Consider the following 18,161-nt stretch of genomic DNA (forward strand, 5'->3'; position numbering starts at 1 on the left):
TACAGTAAATCAGTTCTCGCGCTGTATATTTAACCTACATACTTCCGATTTTACGTACCTGCTGTATATGATTTTTAAGTATCTTGAGCGCTAAAAGGACCATACATGTTGTTGTTATTACTTTGAAGATTTTGTATATATAATCAAATTTCACGGAAGGGCAAGAAAGCCCACACTATGTTTTAAAGGTACGTAAAGGTTGATGTACGTAAAAATTGGTGTTAGTATGATTGTATGACTAGTGAGTGTAAGTAGTCAAGGAACGCGCTCAGAAAAAAGAGACCGGTTTTCCTGCCAGAGCGACTGCTTTACCTGCAATCGCCGAAAATGGAAGTACGTAAAAATTCGCGCACCCTACGCAGAGGACTTATTGGAGTCAAGTTTACTGACAAAGGTCAATATTTATGGTAAGCGGGAACATTATCATCTTCCACATGCTAGGATATATACGGGATCAAGAACATCTTGAAATATAGCGATTCCCGGAAAGTGTTCCTCATATTTTCTGGGAAAATTCTAACTACAGTACTTTGTCTGTTTAAACTCTATATGTAACAAACTCATGAGCAGTTGTTCAGTAAATGAACCCAGTGTTTTAAGCTTGATGCTTACCAAACGAACAACAATACGATAGCAAGCTCAAAACGCCAGAGAAAAGGCAAGCCTGATACAAGACGCTGGAGTGCTACTGTGTGCTGTCAACCAAGATATAAACATCACCCTAGTAAGCTTCCTGGATCCCAACTCCGCTCAATGGATTGGATAGCATTGTAATACCCTGCAGATGCGGTAACGAATAAACAACAGCATTCAGGATGTCTAGATTATATAACTAAAGTCATCCTGGCAATAGCAACATAGAGAGCAAAAGCTAGTTCAGTCTTCCTTACTCTCAAAGAAAGAAAAAAAGAGATGCAAACGAATTATTGAAAAGTAATATGCAAAAGGCAACCATGACTGAATCAACCCACACTTGTGACAAGCATTTACTGTACAGACATTGTGCGGATACTATACGTACTTCTTTTAAATCAGGTAAACAGAAAGGATCGGGCAAGAGAGGAAACCTTATTGCCAAGACAACACCATACCTGATATAGCCGATCTATGTCGGGTACTCGTATGGATCTGGAGCTGTCAGCGACTCGGTTACAGCAGCAGAGGATGCTTATGCATTTTTGTAACTCTTCTTTGAACGCTTCCCTGGTAATATATTAGCAGAGATCGGGTGACATTCTAATCTAGAATCTAAACATTGTATGTCGTTTGCTCCAATTGCAGAGTATATTGGCCTTGACTTTCACATAGCCGGCGAGTCATGTAAGTATAAAAACGCATCTATTATTTCTTTACTTACTTTCTTAAACACAACACAAAAGATGCTGGCCACTTTATTCCAGCCATCGCTACGGAGATTGTGGATGGCAACAACCTTGCTGCTGCTGCAACGACTCACGTAAACCTCAAGTCATTGCTCATCGGTAACGGTCTAACCGATCCATCAGTACAATACGGATATTACGGCGACATGGCTTGCAACAACACCTACTATCCAGTATAACAACAATCAGCATGCGACAAGATGGCACAAGCCTACTCTGAGTGCTGAGAGATCATGGAAATCTGCTACTGTATGAAAATTCTGTACGAAGAACATGTATTTCCGCCTCGAGGATTTGCAACGAGGCACTCGTGGAACCATACTATGCATTAAGCGGCCGAAATCCGTACGACGTTTGCAAAACCTGTGCATCCTTGGAGAACAATCTCCGTGACGATAAACTATAGGTCTACTACGGACTTACCTCAACCGCGCAGATATCAAGCACAAGGTGGGAAGCAACGTCGGTTCATACTTTAACTGTAATCTATAAGTGAATTACTTGTTCCAGCGCGCTGGCGGTTGGATGCGACTTTATGTGAACAATATTCCGCGACTTTTGGACCAGGACAACGTCTCAATCTTGATTTACGCTGGTGATGCCGACTTTATCTGCAACTGGATTGGTAACAAGGCGTGGACCCTTAAGCTGGAGTGGAGCGATCGTGAGGCTTGGAGGCAGGCTGAGGATGTCGAGTGGAATCAAAGTAGGCCAGATACGTAGCTCTCCAGGCGGCCGATATGGAGATTGAAGGGCCTGCCAGAGAACTCTCTTGTATTTTCCAATGGATGGATTCACGGTGGGCTGTTGTAATGGCAATCAGTAGTAATAGCAAAAGCCTTTTCTTAGTTCCACTTGTTTACAGTGGATCCCCGTTAATTTCATATCCGTTTAATCTCACCCCTCAACAATTTACAAAGAATCTAGGGAATGGTAAAAATCACTTCTATCTTCGTTTATTTTTTCACCTTCAAGGCATGGAACAGGGCTGCGCGCATAAAGGGGTCAGACATACGGTTTTGATTCAGAATAAATTATTAAAGAACAAATGCAAAAAGACGGATTCAAATGAAAGAGTATCTAAGGTATGTGAAAAAGAAAGAAAAGGTAGGAAAAGCTGTATGGTAAAGAAAGACATGTTAGTGAATTACTTAATCCATATAGTGACAACTACTTCCTGAGAATTGGTTATCCGTGTAACATCAAGATGTGTCTGGTTAAAGAAATCAGAGCAGCTCTGAAAGAAATATCCGCACACGCGAGGTTATGAGGGAAGTAACAGCAATATTTATGACGTAACAAAGAATATGATTTTTTGACCATATTAATACAACAGATGAACGACCTTCAGCATTGATGAATGCTCGTTTTGGAGCAGGTTGGACAGTGAGACATGCAGAGATGTAGATACACGCACACATGAGACGATCGATTAGATCCTTCAAATTCACTTACTATCATATAACAGTCAATTTGATTAGTCCCGCTAACTTTCACACCCCTTTAATTTCACAAAAAAACCGGAAAATGCTTCTATGAAACTAACAGGGATCCACTGTGATTTTATAAAAGATAATAAGACGCCACTACTAAAAATACATTGTAAGTTGTAATAAATAGTGATTTCTTTTAGTCAAGTACACAAACAAAAAAGTAAAGAAAGGGAGGGAATGGGGAAAACTACTCCTCAGTAGCGTGGACTATGCAAGTCCACGAAGGATATCTAAGGCTTTGGCGGGTCGGGTTTGTTCATCGTCATTTTCATCGTCATAGTCATCTTCTTCTTCGTCATCTGAACCGCTTGGTGAGACAAAGTAGCCTAGACGACTTAGTCGATCGACAAGCACCTGATGCGCAGGCAGTTTTTCCAACGTGGAGCAACGCATCATGCGCCTCAGTACCAAAGTTTGCGCTTTGATTTGTTCGAAAGCCTTGACTCCGAGCCGCCAAGCTTCGATCCAGGCATGAAGACCAGCGAGACACACGACGAATTCAGCCAACGCCATGGTCTCGCCTTCCAGACCGACAGGTCCTCGCTCTCGCGGTGGCCTGCGATAGCCCAGTACTTTCTTGATCTTCTTTTGTAAGGCATCGGTTTCATTGAGTAGCTCGATGCCAGTCAGATCCCCTTTTTGTATCCTAACAGCGGCTTGCAGCACCACTTTGATTTTGACCTTGAGTAGATCTTTTTCATGCTCGATGACTGCGACGGCGCGTTCCGCAGCAGCCACATCCGATTGCCACAAGGCCTCAACTGTCGCACCAACCGCAGCTAGCCAACGCGGGAACGCGTGTTCGTGACAATGATCGTCATTATACAATATCCGTTCAAATGCTGTCTGCTCCTCATCGCTATTCTTCTTTTCAGACACCGGTGGCGGACTTGATGTCACTGAAATGACCAGTCGACCTAGTTCGGTACGCAAATTGTCGAGTAGGTGCAATCGAGACAATTCGTCAAGATCTGCGCCACGCTCTACGGCTTCTTTCCAGGCTTGCGAATCCAGCATTGCATCTTCACACGGAGGTTGTTGGTGCACGTCCCATACGAGCATGTCGTCGTCGGTCTCGTACATGGCCAGTCGCCAAAAGTGTCGGGATATCCATGTACAGTATGGATAAAACTGCATGGCGGCGCAGGCGTATACATAAGTGAGTTGGTCTGGACAGGCGACGTTGATCATGCGGACACAGGCGTAGAGGCGCACAAGCGGTGATGAGGATGGATTGGCGTGGATATCGATCCAGCGCTCGGCTTCCTGTCCGTCGTGTTGGTGTTGTGACCAACCGAACGTGTGTCGGATTACCAGCTGCGCGGATTCTGCAGCAAGGCTGCAAAGAAGTAAGAGTGTGCTTTGTTTCTCATAGTGGTGACGGCGGTACAGAAGAAATACAAGGCAGATGACGAGGAGGGATCCACGAATGAGTGCCCAAATGTCGTATGATGGCGGTGAGGAGGGATGGGAGGAGGCAAGGGCGTGTGTGGTGAGTGAGGTGATGTTTTGATCCATGGAGAATGATAAACACATAAATAATGCCATGAACGTATTTTGTTGCTGTTGATGATGATGATGTTGTTGTTGTTGTTGTTGCTGTTGCTGGAATTGCTGCTGGTCGTCTTCATCCTCCCCTTGCAGATCGTCGTCTTGCTGTTGTTGTTTGCGCTGCTGTTGCTGAAGCTTCATACCTCTGTACCGTGTCAATACCGGTATCCCCCCTGGCAGCTGCTGCATGAGCTGCTCCAATATTTGGTTTTCCCGTTTGAGTTGGTCGTTTGTATGCTGCAGATGGACAATGTATTCTGTCGCTTTGCGCATGATTGTTGCTTTGTTGATTTTGGATGCAACAGCTACACCGTCGACATATTCTTCGGAATCTTCGTCAATGTTAGCGTTTCCAGTACTACTGGTTTCGTCGGCTTTGGCTTGCCGTGTGTGTTGTAGTGCAGGCACAGCAGCCTTCAGTTCGGCTATCCGCTCATTGATATTGTTGCGGTAACGGCGCTCAATTGCATTGTGTGATTTGTTTTTTGTGGGCTTGTTGCTGTTGTTGTTGTTATTGTTGTTGTTGTTGTTGCTGAAGAAGGTAGTAGGTGTAGTGGTAGTAGGAGGAGGAGGAGGGCTAAAGTGAAGCGGTGAGGGAAGGAAGGGCGGCGGCGGTGCGAGTGACGGTGGTGTGATTAGTTCTAAACAGTGGAGTGGGTAGGTTTCTCTGGGTTAGTAACACGCACAGTTTTTCTTCAGGTGATAAAACAGCATGTTACCTGTGGGTAAGGGGAATTTTGAAGGCAATAAGAGGGGATCCAGCCATATGTTCTGTGCGAGGAATTGGGTCAGCTCGTCGTCAAACGGTAGTGCCATTGTAAACAAGGGAGGCTGTTGCAAACAAGAAAGCACAAAAAGAAGATAGAGAGATAGATAGATAGAAAGGGCGAGAGAGAGAGAAAGAAAAAAGAAAGGAAACGAGTCGTCAAGAAACATCATCTCATGTTTGTGGTGATTATTATTGAGCGGACGAAAAGTGGCATGATTTTCTTTAGCGTTAAGCTCAGCTGGCTCAAGCAACAGCAGATATATAAATGCCCGTCGTGCATGCACACAGGATCTTCCCTTTCGCTTACTGTGTGTGTAATCCCCGCCCAGCTGGTACGGCTTCCTGACGGAATATTATTCTGCTGCTGGACCGCAGCATGTTCTGTTGCTATTGTTATTGTTATTGACAGCCATGACTACAGACTAGACTAAACCGCTACTGCTTCTAGGTTGTCATGGCAACACGACTATGGCTGGTGGCGCGCCACGTCGTCTCTTCCCTTGTTGCTGTCCGCAGCATTTATTTTTCATCACTGCTGATAAGAAATAAGGGGCGTTGAGTGGACAGAGAAGGAAAAAAGACAAAAGCTATATAAACATAGCATAACAACCATCAACTCCTTAAACCACGCTTCTTTTCTCTTCTTTTTTCCTTTCGCTTTTCCTCTTCTTTACAATACAACAATGACAAACAAGAACGACGCGTATTCAATACCCACAGCATACATCCACCACCTTTCGCAATACAAGCTCTCGCAATACTACCACCAGTCCACAAAAGACAAGTCCATTCACAAGTATGTTCTGATCACCAACATGCTGCGGCATGCCGATAACGACAACAATAAGGACTACTACGACGACTACAGAAATGACCAACAACAACAACAACAACAACAACCAGAGTTAATGGACATTGACGACGATGACGATGATCCAGACGATGATCAACTTGAACAACAATGGCTTGACACATGCCTGGACGAACTTGAGAAGGAAGAGCAAATACCACCATCGCCTCCACCGGCACCTTCAAGAGGAGGAGCGCCACCGCCTCCACCACCTCCACCACCGCCCCCACAGCTGCCCCCACGATCGCGTCGGCAACATTCACAATACAGCGACGACGACGATGACTTTCGAGAACCAATGAAAATATACTTCCACGCTGGTGTCGTGGCCTGCCTAACTCGACTAAATATTCCCTAAACCCTATATTTCCGTGTGCTTTGCCACTGCTATTCCCTTTCTTCCCCCTCCTCCGCCGTTCTTCCCTCACTTCTCTTCCAGTTGTATGTACATAAATATATAAAAAAAGAAAGAAGAATGCTTGTATATAAAAGAAATTGTCAGGGTGCAGCGCCTGCATTCATACACACCGAACGACAGCGGAAGGCGGAGAGGGGCGGGGTTCTTTGAAAGAATACTTATCAAAAGCTGTCAAACCACACACTGGTGCTTGTTGGGTCACCATATCAAGCCTTTCCGTTAAGGAAAGTGCGGGGCAAAACTCTAATCAGAATATCTTTTATCCATTACTCCATTTTCCTTCTTCCTTGCACGCACACACATACCTTCACTTTCTGTTTTGTCCTTGACTCCTCAGAGGTTGACAATTGTCCATTGGTCTCGAAAGCCCTTTGATTGTATATAAAGACGCGCAGTAATGCCTCCTAAATCCAATGCTCCAGTGTCGAAAAAGATCCGCATGACCCTCGCCTGTGAGCGATGCAGGTAAAATAACACGGCTTTGCGCCATTGCACATTCTTGCTCTTCTTTTTCTTCTTTATTTACTAAACGGGAGACATACACTTTTAAACATTCAGAACAAAGAAAGGTATTATTAGTATTTGTTACTTCCCAGCTTAATTTGTGATAGAACGGTGTGTGTGTGGAAGACAAATTAAACTTTTGCCTTCTTTAGTAAAATGCGACTTTGCACATCCCACTTGCGTACGGTGTCAACAAGCGAATGGTTAGTAGTATTTCTTCAGACTGGATGGGGTGAGTACCTGGTCGGTTATTGTGGTGGTGGGGTCTCTCCCTTCATCTTTGTATTTTGGTTGGGTGGGACGGGGTGCGGATGGACAAGAAATCCAGAAAGTTTTACTTACAGCTCCGGGAATTAGCGACATGTTCCTATGCGGGGTCGTCCACTCAATTAGACTTGTTCAATCTTATCCAGGTCAATGAGGCGGTGGACTTGCTCCAGAGAAAGGTCCGATCCCTTGAATCGGATCTGAATTCGATGCGGGACAAGGAAAGACAAGCAGAATTGCGGGGTAGCAGCAATAGCATCACCACCACCACCACCAGCAACGGGCACCACCAGCAGCAGCAGCGATGGGCACTCTCGCTCACACCTCAAGGCCTTCGTATCGACACCAACATCATCTCCATGCATGACTTGTACCACATGTTCAGCGCAAACTCTGGTATCCCATCAACGCCGTCTTCTTCCTTGTGTGACGAATTCATTGTCGTCGAGGCGAAACTGTGGAAGTCGGAATACAAAACTTTCCCGCTTTACAGCACCTGGGAATCCCATTTGGATAATAACGACGACCACTATCCTGACAGCAACAACAACCAGCATATTCATATCCACTCTCATCATCATCATCGTCACCACCACCACCATCGTCATTCTTCTCCCTCTTCTCATCAGCACGACCTTCACTCGCATCAGCACGATCAACACCACCACCACCACGATACGCTTTCCAACCACCATCCTTTGTTGTTGAATTACGAGGATGGCACGCAACATAATGTGCCTAAGCTGACCCTTGATCGACTGATTGGCGTGTACCAGGAGTGCTTTATCTGTCTCAACGAGCCCTGGCACGATAACACGTTATCCCATCGCTATTTCCGCGGCGATCTGGACCCACTGGTAACCAACATAATCTTTGCTTGGTCTGCACGCCATGGCGCCATCTACCACGGCCTATTTCCCGGGCAGGACCCCAATTTAGTAGGCGAGCCGTTCTTCAACAAGGCCAAAGACCTATTGAAAGAGCGGTTTACAACAAGCAACATTGACACGGTGCACGCGCTGCTGGTGATGCACAACTATGTGATTGGCAAGACGGGCACACAGCGGAAACAGGCCGAGTCTGAAGCGTACATGTACTTGGGCTTGGCGATTCGGATGTGTCTGGATCTCAAAATGCACCAGGATGCAAGTACAACGACGCCTATTGAAAAGGAGCGGAATCGGCGGTTCTTTTGGCTGGCGTACTTTTTAGAGACTCTGTGCACGCTCAATGTTGGCAAGCCGCTGTCACTCCCGGACGACGGCCACGCGTCTTTGGGATTCCCTGCGTCGCTCAACCATGAAATCGGCCCTATTCGCTGGCGAGTAGAGTTCATGAGCCAGCGGTTCCGTGTCATCCGCATCTATCGACGCCTGATGGCCCTGACGACAGCGGCCAAGGAAAAGCAGCCCATCTCGCTCCAGATGATTACGGAGCTAGACAAACAGGTCAAGGACTGGTATGACGCGCTGGAACCTCATTTCCGATATGACCCGCATAACCCGAATTGGAAACAGATTAACCAGGCTACTTGGATGCGCGATCTCGGTTGTCTCAAGCTGAACATCGAACACCACTACACCATGATGCAGCTCTACAGTCTGTTCCTGTCCACCGCATCGCCTGCGGCAGCCATGAACGTGCTTGCACGCCAGGTCAGTCGTTCTTCGGCAGACAAGATTGTCGAGCTTGTCGAGTGCTGGAGCACATCTTTACCAAAAGAGGCTTGGTGCCATTTCGCTCTGGAACCCGTCATGGTGACTACCCGGCTGTATACCCAGTTGATTGAAGAGGGTGATGAAGATACTCCCGGTATGAAGGCACGTATGGAACGTATAGCGGCTATCATGGAGAATTCGCCTATCCAGCATCGTCATCCTGTCCGTACCATTGTGGAAACGATTTATAACAATATCGGCAGTCCTCGTCTACAACAGCAGACACCCCTTCTCGATCACTGGTCGAGCGCATCGTTGCCAATGCTATCATCTTTGGATTTCATGCAAGAACAACATCAACAATCCCATGTACCATAGAATAATTCCGTTTGTTGAAACCTCCATTTTATATATACATAGCCACTTGTTATATTTAGAAAGAAAAAATAAAGTTTTGTACATTTTGTTTATTGTTATTAACATGTTGTTGGACGAGATATGTGTGGTCTTGTCTAGAATTGCATCAGGTGATAACATATGTTGTTGACCTGGTAGGCGATGGATAGGTTGCTTAAAAGCAACACAATTACCAGGATCAGCAGTATCCATCCATAGCAGTCTTGCTGTTGCTGCTGCATATTCCTTCTTTCTCCGGCAGTCTGCTGCCGCTGCTGTACTGTTTTGTCGTTGGATGCTGGCAAGTGGAGTCGTTCCTGTCTTGACAGTTCTTTATTACAGCCATGGACATCGTGCTGTTGCTTCTGCTGCCTTTGTCGGCTATCGTCGTTGTGCTTCCACCACAATTCCGTCATTAATTGATAGGCTTGGTCGCGAGACATAAACGATGCAAACACGTGTTGTTTTTGATTGCTTCGCTGACGGATTTCAATGGCATTTGGAATCCATTTCGCGGTCTTTCGTTTCTCAATAGCTGCTATATCTGCAAAGGGTAGAATAATCTGCTCTAGTTGCTTGTTAGTTAAATTATCTAGAAACTGACAAAAAAAAGGGCACATACCGTAGTGACCCATCCAAAGATGTTTGCCTTGAAGCAGGCATGGTGTTCCGAAACATAGAGATGGCCCTGGATAAGAATGTCCTTGTGGAGCGCACAGCGGTATATTTCGAGTACTTCTTCGTCGACAGGAACCGATCGGAATAGTGAATGAAAGTAACGACGACGTCGTCGAATTGTCATGGTCGTTTTGTCACAGATTATTGAGAAGAAAAGTAGATGCTTGGATGGGAATGGGGGCCCTGGAAAACAGAAAAAAAGACAATGGTAGAAGCCGAGCGAGATACCGTTGTATAACTATTGTGCTTATTGTGATGCATTGTGATCAAACGTTAGAAACGGGCAGTAAACAGCCTTTTTTCATAATTTCGAGTACGTTATGTAATAGTGGAGAAACTGCAGAAGAAAAAAGAAAGTGGTACCCAGTGAGTGACAGATAAACAGTCATGGATGATAAGTTGTGCAAGATGGATTGAAGAGAGAAGGACGATTCGCTCACTATACAATATGAAAATACATCGTGAGCACGATGGATGATGACGGTAGAGTGATGTTGTGTGCGAAGCAAAATTTTTTATCTTGCGTCATATCTCTAAAATACACCGGACGTATGTGCTTGCAAAATGGGTGATACAGTTTACATCTGCGAATTATAACATTGACGTCAGAGAAATTCTGTTGATATTGGCACTGAAATAGAGGAAAAAGAGTTACAGTATCTGTCAGGGGTGAAAAAGAAAGAAAGAAAGAAAGAAATTGTTTTCTGCACCAGGCAGCCATGCAACGTGATTTGCATGAAAAGGCTGCTCAAACACAAACACTCGAGAAACAGGGGAGGGGGGGGGGTTCCTCTCGCTCGCTCTTGCTACTGTCGTTTGTTGCTACTGTTGCTGCTGCTTGTGGTGATGGAGCATTTTATTGTACTTTATTATAGCTACGCACTGAATTGAAAGAAGAATAGGAAGATAAGGGGGCAGGTGTGGAAACAAGATTACGGAGATAGAGACAGACAAGATGGAGGAAGGCAAGAGGGGATACATTAATCACATAGTATGCAGATATAATATGGAAGATGGAACAAGGTTTTATGGGGAAGTGCAGGAGCCTATGGCACTGTCTCTAATGATGGAATTTTCCTGGTGTTGCTGATGCTGGTGTGCTGGTGACTGGAGTGTTGCTGTTGCTGCTATTGGCGTTGTTGTCGATGCTTGTGGTGCTGGCTGACGGAAGAATGGAGACTTGTGCACAACCGTGTCAACGGCATTGTGAGCGCGGGTATTATAGTAGCCACCTTTGTCAAGGCCCAAGAGATCAATCAGCTTGTGATACAGGAACTTGTACGCCCAGACATTGCCACGCAGCCGACGTACATCGGCAATGAACAAGCCAGGCAGGTTACAGAACCGGCAGATCTCGACCATGAAGCGGATCTCTTCGCCTGAATCGATCGATGGATCGCCGTAGATGGGATGCTGTTGCTGGTAGCTATGGAACTGGGAGGAGGATCGACGGGAGCCGCTCATGCCTGTATCGGTCGAGATGGATAGCAAGGATGCGGATCTTCTTTTTTCTTCATGATCTGCTGTTGCGTCAAAAGAGGATGTGGCAGATAAACGGCCAGGGTTGGGGAATAAGGAGGTGGTTTGAGATTTGGAGTCGGTGTCGTTGTTGTCATTGGGCTGCTGTTCTTCTTCTTCTTCCTGATCGTCCTTCTGCTGAGATTGCAGTGGCCGTGTCGCTGTAGTGACATCGTTATCAATGGAATTGGCCTTGTCCTTGTTGTTGTTGAATGTTTTGGCTGCACGACGTGAACATTTCAACTTGTATTCACCGTCTGGCTTACAATCGATACCCAATGCGTGGAGAATTAGACGCACTTCGCTGATAATTTCAACCGGTGCACGAGATGTTAGCGCTGCACGATCTACTGCGCCATGGTGGACCCGTATATGGAGCATATCATCGCTACGCTCACGACCCTCCTCACCGCCTGCAGTCGAATTTAAACCAGGCATGGTGTGGTGTGAAGTGTGTTGGAATGAAGCTTGTGGTGGACAGACTGGTGGTGGCGTTGTGATTGACGTTGCACTGGCTTTTGGTGCTGCTGCTGCTACAACTTCTTGGTGCTGTTGACCATCCGATGCTGGAGGTGATGGCTGCTGCTGCTGCTGCTGCTGCTGCTGCTGCTGATGCTGATGCTGCTGCGGTTGGTCCAGCTGTTGTTGTTGCTGTTCTATTGAAGTCGAGAACAACGGCTGCTGTTGTTGTTGTTGTTGTTGCTTATGACCTGCATAGTACGCTACTGTGAGCAAAACTTAAAAAAATAATACATTTCATTTCTCTTAATTGACAAATAAACACTGCCGTACCTTGCGATTTCCGCCTTATCCATGCCATCATTTTTCGGCTTACGCTTTTTTGCCGCTGTGGCATTAGTTCTGTAGCGGCTGGTTCTTGAGACTGCTGCTGCTGCTGTTTCTGTGGCAGTTGCAGCTGTGGTTGACGTGGGTCCCTTGCGCTGCTTTCAGGCGCTGCTGATCGACTTGCAATCAACGCTGCAGCATCCAATGAGTGCCGCTTACTCGGCCTTACCAAATTGTTGTCGTTACCGTCAGGGGCTGTAGGTTTACTATGGGCTGCTGTAGTTGTATTTTTCCGGTAAATGCTGTTACGGACTGCAGCAATGGCACGTCTGCCACTTTGTCCGCCTATAGTGCTATGGTATCGTTGGCGCTGTCCGCGCGTTCTTGCACGTGTAAGCGCATGCAGCGATTCCTGACGGTGGAGAACGACAGCTTCATCTTCGATTTGCGGACTGCCCGGTTCCACCTGCTGCTTCCGTCGCTGCTGTGATGACGATGGTTCTTGCTGCTGTTGGTCATGATACTGTTGCTGGGTGCCCATTGTTGCACTGATACTGCTGATACTGCTACAATTTTTGACTGGACTGCCATCCAAAGCCTCTTGGCCAAGAGCAGCCTCGTCTTTACGCCGCACAAGCAGGCTGGCAATGAATTTCGATTTAAGCTTAGACACAGGGAGATTTTCGTCTGTTGCTGCAGAAGCCTCCTGTTGCTGCTGTTGTTGGAGTTGCTCTTGTTGGTGTTGTTGCTGATTGGCGTCCGACTTGCCAGTAAAGAAACTCAACAAACGCTCGCGACGAGGTGGGGGCGAAGACTTTAGATGCACCGTCTGTCCCTTTTCCTCAATGGCCGTGCGTGCTTTTCGCGATCGGTCGCTAATGGTGTGATGGCCACGGTTCAGGTTGAATCGACGCATCGCGCCGTGCACTGTAACTGGACGCGGTTGTTGCACAACGTTGAAGGGCACATCCTCTCTTTGCGTTGACGTAAACTTTCCTTGTTCTATGTCAAAGCCGTCGTCGTCGTTCGACGGTATCGCTTCCTTGTTACTACCATCGATATCGTTGCTGTTATTGTTCGACCACACGACTTTGCGATAATTGGGCATGAACGAGTGTTCGGCCATGATAGCTGCTTCGGCCTCAAGGACATCATCCGATTTGTCAAACAAGGAGCTGTGGGGCTTCAGCCAAGGATGGTGCTGGATATCGTCAAGCGTGTAGCGTTTCTGAGGGTCGGCAACAAGGATTTGGCGCAACAGGTCCTGGGCATCCTTACTGACATGTTTGGGGAACGAGGGTGGGGTTGACAGAATGTATCGGTAGAGCTGGTTGATGTTGTTGCCATCTGGATTGCATGGATCATCGTCAAAGGGCAAGTAGCCGCAGAGCATAGCGTAAAGAATCACCCCACAGGACCAAATGTCGACAGCCGAGCCCGCATACTGGCCCTCGTTCACAACCAGTTCGGGGGCTGCATAACAGGGCGACCCGCATGATGTGGCCATCAGATCGTCTTGCTTATTGTTTGCAAACCCGAAATCTGTAACGACGATATTCCGATTCCTATCCAACAACAGGTTCTCCTAAGCAAGTACGATACACGGCAGGAATTAGTAGCCCTTTCGATGGTGATATACAAGCATGCTACTGTAAATGGGACGGATGTGCGCAAGGAATGAAGGGAAAAGAGCAAGTGAGGAGGCGTGGGTGCAAGAGAGCGACACATATGCAAGGATCTTTACCAGCTTCAGATCGCGATGAACTATCTTTCTGCGGTGCATATATTGGACGCTACTGATCAACTGAGCAAAGAGGCGCCGAGCATCCTTCTCCTTGAGGCACCGATGTGCTAGAATGTACTCAAACAGCTCACCGCCTGATGCATACTCCAGGATGATGGCGATGTATTTCTCTGTTTCGATCACATTGAACAGCTTGACGATGTACGGGTGTTTGAGTGTCCGCAGTGCGTGAATTTCGCGTTCCACCTTGTTGAGGCGTGATGCAGAATATCCAACCGTTTCCTTTCGAATCAATTTGATCGCAAACTATGCATGTACGTAGCCCCCCAATAACCCAGCCAAGCATACATGTTAACCCATGAGCTGATTTTAAAAAGCAAAAAAAAAAAGGAAGAAAGAAAGTAACTTTATTACCTCTTGACCGGTTTCCGTATGGATACCGAGCTTGACTTTTCCAAACTCGCCTTCACCCAGTGTTTGCAAGAGCAAATAGGGACCCATTTTGATGTGTCGCGTGTTCGATCGACGGCCTTGTGGTTGACGGCGATATAGCGTGAATGGCTCCATTGGTTTGACATCCTCGACCATGATGGCCTAGGGCTCTTCTTTTTCTGTTTTTTTGAGACGAAAGAGGAAAAGAGCACGAGTTTTGGTAATATGGCCTTTGGAATATAAGAAAGCGCGATGGATACAAAAAGTAGAAGGGCAAGAAGATAAAGAAAGGACAGAGAAGGAGAGAGAGAGAGAAAAGAGAGAAAGGAAGGTCCAAGACGGGCGTGAAGGGATCAAATAATCCCCAGACGTCGACAAAAAAAATAGTAGGTGTCAATGGGCGGGAAAGAAGACAGAAGAGGAAGGAGAGAAATGAAGAAGAAGAAGAAAAAGAGGGATCGAAAAAGAATAATAACAATAAGAATACTTAGTAGTGAGTAATTATAATAGAAAAGAGGAAGGCTGTATGTAGTATTGTAGCAAACTAAAGCAAAGTAACCTGGCAACTACGCACCTGTTATATTGAAATCTGTGTCAAGCGCACTTGACAACGAGAATATTGCCTTACCTAGAGATAGACTCTTCATTCTTTGTGCTCTGTTGCTATAGCAGCACCTGCAGCATTTGTACATATCAGACCATCTTTGTTGGAACGTGTGCATAAACTAACTATTCATCCACATATACAACTCCTTCCCTCTCCCTCCCCTCCCCCTCCACCTCCCCCCCCCCCATTCTCTCGCTTCTTACTACATGCAGGGCATGGTGATTTATTACATAAGTTCATCGATGTAGCTTTATTGGATGGAATATTGCTTGATATGAATGTGCTGTCCCGATGGTGACAAACAAAAGGGAAAGACAGGTGAGATGATATGCAAGGAGGTGCCAAATGTAAGGGATTAAGTGGATACTGATAATGATTGTGCTGATGATATGTAAGCTTGATAATAACAATAATAATGAACAGGATGTTGTTGTGCTAGGGTTTAGGGCGCACATACACGCCCCAGTCTTTCTATAACACTACTTATCTGCCTGTCAGTACCATTACACCCGTCATTAGGAGTCCCCAAGAAATGAAGGAGGATGGCTGCAACCACGAAACTGCTGCACTCTTGCTGTCGCCCGAGCTGCCGTCGTTCGTCGAGTCCACATTGGCCTGGATGTCCGCACACGTCTTAACGTCCTTGCGCTTGGGTGTAGTGACCTCGGCATTGCCATTGAATTCGCACCGGCCGCCCTTGTTCTTTTCCATGTACAAGTTGTAGAGCCAGCTCAGCTTTTCAGTGCCAGAGCAGAACGAGAAGGCGCCATAATGGCCCTTTTCGCCATCACCGCTGATATCATCACAAGTCACCATACCACAAAGCACGTCGATCTGATCGCCGAGAACCGAGCTGTTGCTATGACCACCCCCAGAAGTCACCGTGTTGCTGACCTGGTCGGACGCTGTGCACGACAACGTGTCACGCATGCAGCTGCACGCACCACTTGAAGGCGTTGGTGGCAGTGTTGTTGCTGCTTTCCAGTTCTGTGTGTGCTCCGGGCATTGGGGGGCCTGACGCTGATCATTGTATGCATCCATGTTGACGCCCTTGGGACTGGCCTTGGCGAGCGCCTTTTGCAAGTTGGTGTAGTCCTGCATCAGCTCGGCCTTGCCATTCGCGATCTTGACCAAGCCATAGTTGTTGTTCTCCTGGGTCCATTCGTACACGACGCCGCCCGACCACACATCCGTCATCTGTGAGCCGTAGAGCACCTCTACGTCACTGAACTCGCGTGGCGTGACCAGATTGCAGCCGTATTCTGACAAGAACACGGGTCGGTGGTAGCTTTCGAATTCCTTGGTGCGATCCTTGTAGCCCGATTTCTCATAGGACGAGTCGCCACACCACTCGTACATGTTGACACCGAAAAAGTCAGCCTGCTCGTCTTCTTCGCCACACACAAAGTAATCCTTGATGGCATCGCGAATGAACTCATCGTCATTGCTGGCGTAACCTATGGGAATGTAGCGCTTCTTGGTGCTCTTTATGTATTTCTTCATGTCGCGAATGGCGGCCTTGACGTAAGCCGACGCCTGGGTGTTTGTCTTGTCGTTGGTCACTTCGTTGCCAGCAATAAAGGCAAGCATGTTGTCGTACTTGGAAAAGGCATCGACCGTCTTACGATAGGCTTCGTACAGGCGCGTGTCATACTCTGGCGACTTGCGGTTGATGGAGAACTTTGGCGTGGCAATATCGAGCAACAGGTAGATGCCTGCATCTGCAAAGGATTTCATGCACTGGTCGTGGTCTTTCGAAGGGTCAACTTCGTACACACGGACCACGTTCATCCCCAGCTTTTGCATAAGTGATGCGTCTCGAGCACATGCAGAGGCGTCGGCCAAAGGATCCGCAATGAAATTGTCCTTCCTTACTACATGGCCGTCTCTCGGCTGGTACGCCACACTAAACATTTCAATCGCAATGCATGCGTGAGTATTAATATTGCATTATGTAGACTTGTTGTATGTGTAACACCATCCTTCGCCATCTGAAAAAGTGTCCAACTATCTCGACGTTGGGATTGACGATCCTTTACCCTTTGATGAAGAACTGATTCTTGGTGACAGAATCAAAGAGCTTGTTGCCTTTGATTACGATAGGGTGGAGTGCATGTACCACGGTGGCAACATACAGCAGCAGCAGTACTCCTAGTGCGGCAATTTGCATGTTCCAAGGACGAAAAATAGAGAGGCAATCGTGATTGAACGAAAGGAAAGGCTTGTCTTTTTTGTAGAGGATGTTTCTTTTTATGTCTCAACGATTTTGTTCAAAAATTAAAGACCAAGAAGGAAAGATTGGAAGGAAAGAGAGAAAGCTTCTCCCTTCATTCTTCCTCTTTCACAGGGCCGTAAGGGTGAGAGGGTTGGGGGGGGGGAGGACGATGAAGTGGAAATATTTTTCATATTTGCCTCATACAGAGACTTGCATTCCATCCCTTCTTTCTCTGTTTGCTTTCTTTCTTTTCTGCATTAATGCCGCGAGCTTTGTAGCATGCGACAAATATAGCTATCCGATATGCAGTGCTCGCATCTGCTAAAAGACTTTTTACAGTTACTACTACCAATACTAGTAGTACTGATGCCTCTTCTATATATTACCAATTATGGCTAAGGATTGTATATCGCTTGGTTTAGAGGGGCTCGCATTATGTTGATAAAGGCTGTGAGGAGGAGATACCCTGATTGAACACTGTAGAGAAGTACGAAATTACATATTATCACTCGCAATCTATGTGTGTTTAGAAGTCAAGAACGGTACCAAAGGGAGGCATGGTACGTGCGTCTATTAAGAATGTGCACGGATGCAGCAGCGAGATGCATCTATTTTAGTTTTTTACGATAGCAGTGTTTGTATGAAAGCGTGACTTTTTTTCATTTTATAGCAAGCAAACGAGATGATGTGTCTCTGATAATGTAGGTATGTGTGCGAACAAACAATTACAATACAGAAAACATTGACGCATAGTAAGACAGCTATTTAATTCTTGACCATTCACGTTCATTCGTGCTACATACACACCCACCGGGTAGATCAAAAAGTTTAATTTTAGGAGTTTTTTTTTTCTACGAGAGTAAAAGTCGCAGGACGCGTTTCGGGCTTAAGCG

General features: G+C 46.5%; 8 protein-coding genes across 8 annotated transcripts; 3 read left to right on the forward strand and 5 right to left on the reverse strand.

The window, feature by feature from the left end:
* Window positions 1-1,259: 1,259 nt before the first annotated feature.
* Window positions 1,260-2,105, forward strand: BDB00DRAFT_790157 (Alpha/Beta hydrolase protein; the record flags this gene model as incomplete). The annotated part of the gene is given in 4 exon segments (XM_053120932.1): window positions 1,260-1,320; window positions 1,380-1,481; window positions 1,789-1,863; window positions 1,876-2,105. 4 exon segments carry the CDS (start codon window positions 1,260-1,262, stop codon window positions 2,103-2,105), a joined length of 468 nt encoding a protein of 155 aa, XP_052976907.1.
* A 977-nt stretch (window positions 2,106-3,082) lies between these two features.
* BDB00DRAFT_875106 (uncharacterized protein) lies at window positions 3,083-5,242 on the reverse strand (the record flags this gene model as incomplete). The annotated part of the gene is made up of 2 exons (XM_053127303.1): window positions 3,083-5,067; window positions 5,146-5,242. The coding sequence occupies 2 exons, from the start codon at window positions 5,240-5,242 to the stop codon at window positions 3,083-3,085; spliced, it is 2,082 nt and encodes a 693-aa protein (XP_052976908.1).
* A 636-nt stretch (window positions 5,243-5,878) lies between these two features.
* Window positions 5,879-6,403, forward strand: BDB00DRAFT_790159 (uncharacterized protein; the record flags this gene model as incomplete). The annotated part of the gene is made up of 1 exon (XM_053120933.1): window positions 5,879-6,403. The coding sequence occupies one exon, from the start codon at window positions 5,879-5,881 to the stop codon at window positions 6,401-6,403; it is 525 nt and encodes a 174-aa protein (XP_052976909.1).
* Window positions 6,404-7,494: 1,091 nt separating this feature from the next.
* BDB00DRAFT_836748 (uncharacterized protein) lies at window positions 7,495-9,349 on the forward strand. Its single transcript, XM_053124504.1, has one exon. The coding sequence runs from the start codon at window positions 7,594-7,596 to the stop codon at window positions 9,268-9,270; it is 1,677 nt and encodes a 558-aa protein (XP_052976910.1). The 5' UTR covers window positions 7,495-7,593; the 3' UTR covers window positions 9,271-9,349.
* A 55-nt stretch (window positions 9,350-9,404) lies between these two features.
* Window positions 9,405-10,090, reverse strand: BDB00DRAFT_790161 (GRAM domain-containing protein; the record flags this gene model as incomplete). The annotated part of the gene is made up of 2 exons (XM_053120934.1): window positions 9,405-9,851; window positions 9,911-10,090. 2 exons carry the CDS (start codon window positions 10,088-10,090, stop codon window positions 9,405-9,407), a joined length of 627 nt encoding a protein of 208 aa, XP_052976911.1.
* A 697-nt stretch (window positions 10,091-10,787) lies between these two features.
* BDB00DRAFT_836750 (uncharacterized protein) lies at window positions 10,788-12,117 on the reverse strand. The gene has a single exon (XM_053124505.1). The coding sequence runs from the start codon at window positions 11,920-11,922 to the stop codon at window positions 10,993-10,995; it is 930 nt and encodes a 309-aa protein (XP_052976912.1). The 5' UTR covers window positions 11,923-12,117; the 3' UTR covers window positions 10,788-10,992.
* A 1,327-nt stretch (window positions 12,118-13,444) lies between these two features.
* BDB00DRAFT_768472 (kinase-like domain-containing protein) lies at window positions 13,445-14,581 on the reverse strand (the record flags this gene model as incomplete). Its single annotated transcript, XM_053119741.1, has 3 exons — window positions 13,445-13,855; window positions 14,015-14,320; window positions 14,429-14,581. Coding segments are annotated over 3 exons (870 nt in total), but the record flags the coding sequence as incomplete, so codon positions are not given.
* Window positions 14,582-15,536: 955 nt separating this feature from the next.
* On the reverse strand, window positions 15,537-17,223 carry BDB00DRAFT_875111 (Glucanosyltransferase-domain-containing protein; the record flags this gene model as incomplete). Its single annotated transcript, XM_053127304.1, has 2 exons — window positions 15,537-16,959; window positions 17,093-17,223. The coding sequence occupies 2 exons, from the start codon at window positions 17,221-17,223 to the stop codon at window positions 15,537-15,539; spliced, it is 1,554 nt and encodes a 517-aa protein (XP_052976914.1).
* Window positions 17,224-18,161: the final 938 nt, after the last annotated feature.

The sequence above is a fragment of the Zychaea mexicana genome (genome assembly GCF_025766255.1).
Source record: "Zychaea mexicana strain RSA 1403 chromosome Unknown BDB00scaffold_68, whole genome shotgun sequence".
NCBI classification, from domain to species: domain Eukaryota; kingdom Fungi; phylum Mucoromycota; class Mucoromycetes; order Mucorales; family Lichtheimiaceae; genus Zychaea; species Zychaea mexicana.

What these genes read in the sequence shown, in the direction of transcription:
- BDB00DRAFT_836748 (XM_053124504.1), top strand. Translation starts at nt 7,594, where the DNA reads ATGCATGACTTGTACCACATGTTCAGCGCAAACTCTGGTATCCCATCA.
- BDB00DRAFT_836750 (XM_053124505.1), bottom strand. Translation starts at nt 11,922, where the DNA reads ATGCCTGGTTTAAATTCGACTGCAGGCGGTGAGGAGGGTCGTGAGCGT.